The sequence below is a fragment of the Pezoporus wallicus genome, unplaced genomic scaffold, assembly GCF_028554395.1.
Source record: "Pezoporus wallicus isolate ANWC-B61680 ecotype Strahan unplaced genomic scaffold, APGP_CSIRO_Pwel_v1 contig_6401, whole genome shotgun sequence".
In the NCBI taxonomy this organism is placed as follows: domain Eukaryota; kingdom Metazoa; phylum Chordata; class Aves; order Psittaciformes; family Psittacidae; genus Pezoporus; species Pezoporus wallicus.
Window position 1 is genome coordinate 668,048 of NW_026638608.1, and position 10,206 is coordinate 678,253.

The window sequence follows — 10,206 nt, forward strand, 5'->3', positions numbered from 1 at the left end:
ATTGGATGGGGGCTCTGCTTATACAGACACAACCAGAAGAGCCAAGGGGCATGGGGTACGTGACAGCTGCCAGCAGAGCTCCTGTGCTCTGGCTGTGTGAGAAGGGTTCCCTGGCTCTAACCCTGTCCCTCAGCTTTAGAGAGCAGGTATCTGTGGCTGCTGGGGGGGAACGGGCAGATCCTGTCCTGACCTTGCCTACTTGGCTCAGAGCCTTTGCCTGACGTGCGCAGCTGAAGCCACCAGACACATGCGGAGCCTTTGCTCCCTCTGCTATTTGAGCTGCACCCCCAGCTCCAGCCACTGACGTGGGTCAGCCCCGGGGGTTTCTCAATCCTGACAAACTCGGTGAGAGATCACGACCAAAGCATCCTGCGGCGACTGTGCCACAGCCTCCAGCTCCTTCCCCTTGTGACCAGCATGGATTCATGGAAGGGGTCAGTGCTCACTGCTTCTTCCTGCTCACGTCTGATGAAATAACAGAGACACTGCATGAACCGGAATCGTTTTCCCCAAATCGAAAGAACTCATCCCTGCTCCTAACCTGGAGCGTTCCCAGCACCAAACACCAGCAGACGAGGCTGTAATACAGCAGCTCAGAGCCCTGCTGAGGGCCACACAGGGACCCTACCATTGCTGGCTGTGGCACTGGGCACTTCTCAGCCACCCGCTGTGCCTCCCGCCCTTCAGGCCCCTGGACCCAGGGTGACCACGCTCCTATCTCAGGGCTCACCCCCTGTGCGCAGCCAACTGCCAAGAGATGGTGAACCTGCAGTGCCGTGTCCTGATCCCCATTGCTCACCTGAAGAGAAGGTGTCAGTGCAGGCCTGAAGGTACAAGTGCTCCTTGTGACCAGTGGAGGTCCATCACCCGCCAGCAGAGAAGCAGCAGAGGGTGACAAACAGGCTGCCTGGGAATCCCGGATCATCCCGAGACACAGGGAAAGGGGCTGCAAGGCTCCTCCCCTCGAGACCTGAACAGATCTTCCTCAAAGCACAACCTGCCAAGGAAAACACCTCAAAGCCCCACAGGCTCATGCTGGCTGCACAGGGGCACACTGGACCTTATTCACGTTTCTCTCCTTCCAGACTGCATCCATCTGCTGGATGAAACAGGAACCCTGATGAACCTGAGCAAAGCAGGAAATCCTGCATCCAAATTCACCTAGGGAAAAGGAGCACTACAGCCTCAGTCATCCAGCGAGACAGCACAGCTCAGCCTCTGCTTTGGGTGTGTTGTTGCCACGCCACAGAAACCCTGTTACATCCTACAAACAATGACACAGCTCTGGAAAGGGGCTTTATTCACTTGGACATGGCACAGTAGCTCTGAAGCAGCCGAAGCCAGCTTGGATTAAGACCTAAACCTTGTGTTTGTCCAAGATGGTTGCACTGTGGGAGAAGGAGCCTTTCCCAAGCAGAGCTGTTTTCAGCCAGGAGAGAGATGAATCCATTCCCCCATTCTGCTAGCAGGAGAAAGCTCTGAAGGAAACCGAAGCCAGAGGAACACGCACCTGCATCACTGGAGGAGCTCACCTCCAACACCATCACTGCTGCTGGCAGTGGCATTCCAGAGACCAGTCACCAGGGAGCTGCTCAGGAGCTCCAGCAGCAGCACTGAGCCACGATGGGCCAGAAGACAGCACACACCTGCTGCAGGTGCTCCTGATGGCTCTCCTGTACAGCTTCCACCCCCCCAGCACCATCAGTCCCCAGCATTCATTTCTTAAAGGGAGTCAGTTACAAGTCCTTCATAGTGGTTCCTCCTGCTCAGGAGCCTGGGGCTTCTCAGCACACAGAGCACTTGGGCTTTGAGTCCAACACCTTTTTCCCTTGGCTGTCTCAGGAGAGCACAAGAAACACCAGATAAGGGCAGGGACAGCTCAGCTCAGCACACTGCCCACCAAGAACTTAGGTCTTGACATTTACAAGGGGCAGGACTCACACCCCCAGCCTCCAGTACCTGCTGCCAGCTTCTCCCATGTAGACCTGGATTTCCCCACAGATCCAGGCAAGTGGCTGAGAACTTGCCCGTACTTAGCAGCGAGAGGTCAGCAATTAACAGATTAATCCTGCCATGAAATTCAGCTGTTCAGCATCTAAAAGCAACTTCAAAACCCTTTCACACCACATGTAACAGGCCCAGCCTGCAGGCAGCACTCAGACTGTTGTTACACTGACAGAGAAAAAAACAGCTCCAAGCTTCACCTGATGCTGGTGACCTTGAGAACATTGCATAATCCACCAAGGCTTAAGCCAACCGTACCCTGTCACACAGCCAAGATGGGCATTTCCTTAGCTCCAGGGTCAGAACAGCTCTTCAGGAAGAGGGGCTTGGTGGAAAAAGAATTTGTGACTGAAGATACTGTAGGGCACATCCACCTTCAATGACCTCTCTCTGTTGGAGGGCAGCCAATGCAGCCTCTGCTCAGTCATGGATCTGCTTTTGCCAAGTCATGCAGGCACAGTCCTGTGCACAAAATATGGAGTCATGCCTTGTCCTTGAATACTGATAACATTAGGGTAGCTTGATTTTAGCTTGAGAATTGAATAAAGACCATGCACAAGTGATAGGTCCAAATAAACTCCTTTATTTTTCTGCAATAAATACAACACTAGCTGAACTCCAGTCTCACAGCTCCAACCATTCCTTCTCTCCCCTACTAGTCTAGAAGTGAGTTACCACTACAAGACTCCTGTCTGGCTCATCTGTTCCCTCAGGCTCGCTCCCCGTCCATCCTCCCGCTGCCTACAGGCAGCAGGGCTCTACACCAGGCTCCTCTTCCCTGCAAGAGGACACATCCTTCACAGGAGAGAAGAAACACCTATGGGGAGAAAGCACAAGTTCAGCATTAGGTTCATTTTCCAGCAGCTCTCACTTAAAGGTGACCAGATCAAAACCTAACTCCCGACAACTGCCCTGGTTGCAGGTGCAACAGGAACTAGGGCATCAAGTAGGGAAAGCAGCAAGCTTCCCATGGCGTAAGAGAAGAACATCTGAGAGATCATCTACAGGCTCACCACCTTTACAGGACACGGTCAGGACCATCTCCCCTGCCCTTTCCAGTTCCCTTTGCATTCCAGGACACGGGAAAGACAGAGCTGCTTCCCATTTAAAGCCCTGAAGGGCACTCTAACCTCGACAGAATGCTCCTGCAACCTCTGCCCCCCTCAGGCATTCCGGCAGCAGCTCCCCTCCGCGCAGCCGTCCCGCAGGGGCACAGGCTCACCGTTGCTGTACTTGCACTGCTTCAGCGCCTCGTTGAAGCCCTCGCACAAGGTCAGGTCCCTCTGGTTGGTGGCGCACTCCAGGAACTGCTTCATCTCATAGTGGCAGGGGCCGTAGTTGGGCTGCTGGAACACGGGCTGCTGCCGGGGAGGGCCTGCTCAGGAGGGGGCTCTGGGGGCAGAGCCAGCTCCTCAGCCAGCACCGGCCCCGTCACCTTGTGCTGAGCCAGGCTCCGCCGGCCCGGCCCCCCCTCGCTCCCGCCCCGCCGCGAAGGGCGGCCCAAGGACGCCGGCCCGGGGCAGGCCCAGTTCCGGGCTCACCTGCGCGGGAGCCGCCGCCTTGGCCGGTTCGGAGGAGCCGCCGCTGAAGGCGCCGGTGAGGGCGCTGCCCACGACGTGTCCCACGGCGGAGCCCACGGCCACGCCGGCCGCCGTGCTCGCCATCTGCGCCATCAGACCGGGCTGTGCGGGCTGCGCCGCCGGGGCCCTCCCAGGCGCGGAACCGCAGCCCGGGCCCATCCCTCTCCAGCAGCCGACCTCCGGTGCCGGCGGCACTCGGCCGCTAGCGCCGGCCTCTCCTCCAGCCCGGGCAGCCAGTGGCGCGGTGCCCAGGGAGCCTGGCTCGCCTGGGGCTGAGCTGCCGCCGGTGTTTAACGGCCCGTTATGAGAGGGCACCGGAGGGGCCGTCAGCCCCCCCCCGGGTAACAGCGGAGGGGCGGCACCGGAGGAGGAAGGATTTATACTGATGTGATAGCTCCTGCCCCCGTGGGAGACACTGACAGAGCGGCTGGCCCAGCCGTGGCTCGGCTTGGTTCTGGGCTCCCAGCACTCGGTGAGGACCATGTCCTGCTGGGCGCTGCAGAGCCGCGGAGCCGATGGAGAAGGACGAAGCTCTGCGCGGTCGGGCAGGAGGGGAGGAATGCCTGGGAGCAGTGCGGCCACGCAGGGAGGGGAGCGGGGAGGCGCTGCCTGCGGGCGGCGAGCGCAGCGCAGCACCCCTGCGGTGAAGGCTTCTGCAGATGGGGTGACAAAGAACGGCTTCCAGGAGCGCGGTGTGGTGGCTTTGCAAACGCTCAGAGGCTGCTTCTCCCAGGTGTGGGGCAAAGCAGGAGAGAGCATGAAGGGGCTTGTTGGGAAAGGGCGATGGAGACAGTCTTCTGTTGCATGGGAGATGCTGGGTGGAGGAGAGGTGGATAATGAAGGGCTGGGAGGGGGAAGATGAAGAGTCCACAATTGGGGCAGAGAAAAGAGGGTGCCAGGGAGGAGCATGGGGAGGAATGATGTGGTCTAAGCCACTGGCCAGCACAACAACTTTTGCAGCAGCCCTCTAGATACAAACCAGCAGATCAAGGAACCCTCTGCAAGGCGTGGACATAGTTGGGAAGTAGGTATCCATGGAAAGATGATGATGATGAGCCCTCAAATAATGAACAGCCAGGCTGGACGACGCCAGCTTTACCTTCAAACCAATTTCCTGACAATCATCTCTGCCCTGGCACCCCAGCTGGTCTCTGGGGCCTCTGGGTCCGTGTCTGCTCCGTGTCTCCCTGGGACAGGCCTGGTAACCTGCTCCATCTTTGGATGTTCTTTATGCCCTGTGGAGTAAAAGACATTTCAAAAACTGAGAAAGATCCAGAAGTTGTCCAGGAAAAAAAAACCCTAAAATAATCCCAGCTCTGTCATGTCTCCAGGACTGTGTTTGTACATTGAGCACGTTATGAAAGCCAGCTCTTGGGGCTGGTTCATTGACTGGCAGGAATTAGAGAGCTAAGTCACTGCAGGGCTGGCAATTAGCTGCTGTGTAAATGTTTTTGTAGAATCAGATTTCCAGCACGAGGGGAAGAGAAAAGCATTTGTAAAGCAAGCTCCCCCCTCGGCGATGGAGCCGCGCGGGCAGGGGGGAGCTGCAGCTCCTGTGCTCCGGAGCAAAGAGATTGTGCCTCAAACACGCACAGCTCTGGTCTCTGGAGGGGTAACACCCCCAAATCCTCCCTCCTGCAGTGCCAGGGAGCTGCTGTGTGGCTCTGCTTTCAGCTGGAGCAGCAGCATTTTGCATGTGGCATTTGCCTGTCCTGCCCACTGACAGGAGAGGGGCGAAAAGCAGTTGTAAATCCATGAGGATGTGACTGGAAAGCCCTTGCACCAGCAGCACCTGCACTTGTTCCTTTTCCCATGGATCCATGCATCATGGGAAGCAAAGTTTCCTTCCCTTTGCAGCCTCGTCCCACGGAGCCACGAGCTCTTGTGGGGAAACGGAGGTCTTCAGAGAGAAAAAGCAGGGAAAACAAGGGTGACCTCAGGGAGCCCCTCACTGCGAGGAAACCCCAAGCTCAGCTCTGTGCCATGGGCACGGTGCAGCCCGTCAGTGCGTGGGGCTGGGGCTGCACCACCACAGGCTCTTCTGCCCTCCTGGTTCATCCCTGTCATGGGAAGAAGCTGAGCATGTGCTGGGGGGAGAAGGGGACGGACTTGCAGGGACACAGGGAATGCCAGACCTCCATCCATAAGAACTCAGGGTTCATTAGTTCCACTATGTGCAGGGCAAGTTGCTGGAGGAGCCTGGGCTTCACGCTGAGAGCGGCCCTTGAAGCTGCGTCTGGGGTCCCTTTGATTTGGTTAATTAGACACGAAGTTTCCCTGTGCAGTGGGAGGCCGGGTATATGCCGAGGAGCACAGCAACCCCGGGTTTGCTATGGGGTAATTTACTGTGGCCGGCTGAGTGTACACAGCTCCACCCGCACCAAGCCCTCTGCTCCCGGCTGGAATGTCCTCAGCATCAGAGGTGGAAGCGCTGAGGTGTCCCTGTGCAGAGCCCTGGAGCAGCCAGCCTCCTATTTGCAGCTATAGATCAGTTTTCACTTATTCTTTCTGAGTATCAGTTAATTTCCTAAGTAATAGTTTCACTGCTTCCCTGGCCAAACTTCCTAATCCCCCTATTTTTCGGCCTAAATTTGAGCTTTGATTCAATCAAGTTGCTTTGTTTCTGCCACTCTCTCTTCCCCTGCTCCAGAAGATCCCTCGTTACATAGTTCAAGTGTTGGGGCTTGCCTGCACTTGAAGGTTAACTCTGGATGAAGGGACACAAATATGAAAGAGAGTAACTGATTCCTGAATAGTTCTGAAAAGCTTTACTCAAAGCCAGCTGTTTCTCAGTAACCCAGTGCACTGGCATGTGCGTTCCTCCTGTTAGCAGCAGGATCAGGTAAGACAAAGTCTGTAAAAACCAGGTCTGTTGGTTCCCGCTGCTTCCTCCCCATTGCTCTAAAAGCAGATAATCATCTCCCCTTCAGAGTTTGCCTCACTTCAATCCTGACGCTGTCACAGACGAAATGGGGCTACAAATTGCTCTAGGAATTCCCCAAGCGTTTGCATCCTGAGGGGTTATTTCGCAGGTAAGGAATGCAATACCGGCCTCCTGCCTCCCCTACCTGTCTGCCCCTCCATCGGGTCTGTCTTTACCAGGCTGCAGTTTCACAGGGTGTTTGCTCTGGGGATCGGTGACAGGTGTCCCACTCCTCCCGAAGCCTTCTCCCCGCAGCCATGCCAGGCTGCAGCATGTCCCTGCCACAGGCCACCACCAGCAGGTAGCCATCTGGAGATGCTGATGGAGCCTCTCGAGCTGCAGGTTTGCGCTTGGAGAGCCCTAATTACTGCATGCAGGGGCAGATCTGGGCAGTGCTCTGGGTGTACCTGAATTTAAGTTATTTAGGTTAACAGCAAATTGCATGGGATGATTGCTCGGGGATCTGGGCACACTATTCAAAGCAGAAGAAAAGCGTCTGATGAATTAGCCAATATTTTTGTTTGTGGACAATCCCTCCCCCCTAAAAAAAACAAGAAAAGAAACAAATCTCCAGTTCTTACCAGTGTGTTTGCTACCCAGAATTACTCCATGAATCATCTATGACTGAATGTATTGCAGTCAGTGGGTTTCTTGTGTCCTGCTTTAATTTTCATCTTTGAGCTCTGGCTAGTCCTGATTTTGCTTTGTGCCGAGTGGTGGGTTTCAGTCTCCCAAGTCCACACAGAGCTTTCAGGTCAGACGTGAATACACAAGCACTGCTTTTTCATCCTAGACAGTCTTCTGCAAGCAGAAGTTTCAACTTCAAATAATCAAATAAAAATGAAACGGGAAAGTTGGTACCATCAAGTGGAATTCATAGATTTCTCCTGAGCAAAGGCGCACATTTCCCATGGTCCTGCCTCACTGATGTTCCCCTGAGGGATAACAAAGTGGTGGTGTCACAGGTAGGTGGCATTTGATGGCCCTGCCACAGCAGCGTGGCACACAGCCCTGTGTCAGGCTGGGCACGATGGGCTTTGAGCACACCCTCCCCACACAGACCTCTTGCTGTCTGCATCCTTCCTCTGTCTCTTTTTAGCCAAAATACAACGCCTGGAATGAAGTGACTTCTGGCAAGAGTCAGAGATGAGAAAAGGGAGGAAGAGAAATGGTGTTGTCTGAGCAGAGGAGCTGCAGATGGCTGGACGTGACTCCACGGGAAGGGGAGGCAGCACTACAGAGGCCGTCTCAGCTTTCAAGTCTGGTGCTCCCAGGATCTACATGCCATTTCTTGGATGTGGTTTGCCCCCAGGGCAATCTCAACAGCTGTGAAGTTTCAGCAGATGAACAATGTAGTTTTCAATAAATTTCACCCAGCAAACAAAAGGATTTTAACTCATTCCTGCTAGCCCACTTCTGGTGTGATGGCTCTTCCAGACCTCAATACACTCACATCATAACCCCAGGGGCTGCCCTGCTCAGGTGTTTTGGAGAGCTCTTCCCCATCCAAAGCAGCTTCTTTCAGCCCACGGGTCTTGGGAGGTGTAGGTACATCTCTGTGTTTACCTGCACAACTTAAACCTCCCCCGGTGACCCAGTGTGGAATGAGGATGCTCTCACCTCCAGGTGAGGAAGGAAGAGGCAACAGGAAGAGAACTTTTCAAAATCCCCTCTTCCTCAGTGGCAGTTCTATCTCGGAAGTTCAAATTCCTTTACATTCACACATCCAGCATCAGGGCTTGTGCACTTGGAGGCCTGTTCTGATCCCAGCTGAAGGCTGATGCTATAGGTTGTAACTAAGCGAAGGGCTTTTGTGTCCCCAGATTCCTCAGTCAGACCTAGTCAAGAAATCACCTCTGTCAATACACCACTGGTGTATCCTCAGAGAATGAGGATGACAGGTACTGTGAGCTCTCTGAATTCACCTGCTAAATATGAGACAAGGCAGCAAACCTGAGCTCAGAGCTTTAGTTTCATTCGTTCATGGCTGCAGAGCACCCCATGAGCAGGGCAGGCAAGAAGTCAGGATAGGTTGGTTTGGTGTGCGTGGAGGATCTGAACAGTGAGGCACTGCCCTTTGCTGCCGCTGCTCTGCCTGGGATCTGCCAGGCAGGTTCAGGGAGCCCAAAGCATCGAGCTGGCATCCCCAGCAGGAGATAATGGTGCTAAGCGGGCCCTGGAGGGATCTCACACCTTTACAGGCTCCCGGTGTTACCTGTGCTGTCCTGGTCAATGGGCTTTGCATTTCCTCCTCATCCAAATGCCTGCCTGGAGGCCATTCCCTTCCACTGTCACACAGCTGCTCCCTGCCTGGTCTGGTTCCCCGCTCCCTGGTGCAGCCACAGCAAGCAGGAGCTGTGCACGGTGGTTTCCCAAGCACAGCTCCAGGCTGGGAGGTGTCTGTAGTAAAACAACTTGTGAGCAAATACAGAAGCGAGGATGGGGTCTGTGTAAGGCAGAGGCACCTATGACCTTCTAGGAGGTTGTTAGCATCAACCCATGAACACCTACTGCTTTGAACTAGAATATTACAGTTACTACCTCCCCCATCTCCCCCTTCTCAAGCAAAGACATAGACCCTGTGGTAGCCAGAGAGACCTTGTGTGATGCTGCAGCCTCTACACAAGCCGTTCACAGCCACCCGTGACTGGAGTCCTTTGTCTCAGCTCTCCAAAACATCTCCTGAGTTTTAACGACCACACTGCTCTCCCTGCCCTTCTGAGGCTCTCCAGCCACCAGCTTCCAGCATCTTTTCTCAGATGGAAACTAAATACTGGAGATTATCTTTCTTTTTCCTCTGTAAAAGAAGATGGAGGTGTCTTCTTTTCAAATGGAGGGTCAATAACCCCTGCGAATGCACAAGCAAATCTTGTTGTGTGCTCTGGTTTGACATGATTTCTGCCACAATGTTCTTGTTCCAGCTGCAATCCTCCATAAAGTGCTGAGCTCAATACAGAGTCCATCCATGGGCTGCTCTGTAGGAACAGTCCATACATTCTCTCCTGTAGAAACAGCCTGGCCTTTGCAAAACCAGTGGTCTGAGCAAACACCTCAGCTCTCTGGAAGGGCTGGGCACTGTGTATGCAGTGCTGGATCCATTCCCAGCCTTGTGCAAGCTCTCGTGGTGCTCCTTTAAGACAGTTCTTTGAGGTGCTCAGGTTGGTCTCTGGGTGCTTCCCTGGATCTGAGGGTTCTGCAGTGAGTTTGTGATGATGTGGTCTCAGAGTCCAGCAATTGCTGTCCGAGAGAAAGTACCTTGGGCACCAAGCTTTGCCACGTTCCAGCAGCCAGTTTGTGCCAGACATTCATTAGTGGCAATGCAGCATGGGTCACAGATGTGCCCTTCCCCACAGCACCCAGGGCAGCATGGGGTCAGAGCTGCAGGACACTGCAGCACTGCTGCATAAATTAACAACTGTCAGAGGCTTTGCATCCCATGGGAGCCAAGAGAGCACTCACCTATGAAAACCCACACCTCCGTGATTTCTCTTCCCATTTGTCTCCTCTGGCCTGAGTTCACTTGCTCTCTTGTCGTTCTTCCCTCATGGCTCACATCATTACTGCCTCCACACAGCTTCATTCAGTCCAAGCCCACAGCACTACGCTGATGCTGGGGAACCAACAAGCCCAGCTCCCTCCCGGCTGTGAACACATCCATCCCAGTCATACTGAGATGTGGGGAGCACTCTCCCCTTCCCA

The 10,206-nt window shown here is 54.5% G+C and overlaps 1 protein-coding gene across 1 annotated transcript; it reads right to left on the reverse strand.

Annotated features, from left to right (window-relative positions):
* Positions 1-2,567: 2,567 nt before the first annotated feature.
* Positions 2,568-4,067, reverse strand: CHCHD10 (coiled-coil-helix-coiled-coil-helix domain containing 10). The gene is made up of 3 exons (XM_057411269.1): positions 3,546-4,067; positions 3,227-3,365; positions 2,568-2,821 (listed from the first exon to the last, which is right to left on the reverse strand). Exons 1-3 carry the CDS (start codon positions 4,065-4,067, stop codon positions 2,802-2,804), a joined length of 681 nt encoding a protein of 226 aa, XP_057267252.1. The 3' UTR covers positions 2,568-2,801.
* Positions 4,068-10,206: the final 6,139 nt, after the last annotated feature.

Excerpts from the sequence above, each read along its gene's own strand:
- CHCHD10 (XM_057411269.1), bottom strand. The coding sequence starts at position 4,067 with ATGGTCCTCACCGAGTGCTGGGAGCCCAGAACCAAGCCGAGCCACGGC. Across the intron at positions 3,366-3,545 it reads AGGCGGCGGCTCCCGCGCAG|CAGCCCGTGTTCCAGCAGCC; the intron begins GTGAGCCCGGAA and ends CCTCCCCGGCAG. Across the intron at positions 2,822-3,226 it reads GCAGTGCAAGTACAGCAACG|GTGTTTCTTCTCTCCTGTGA; the intron begins GTGAGCCTGTGC and ends TTCTCCCCATAG.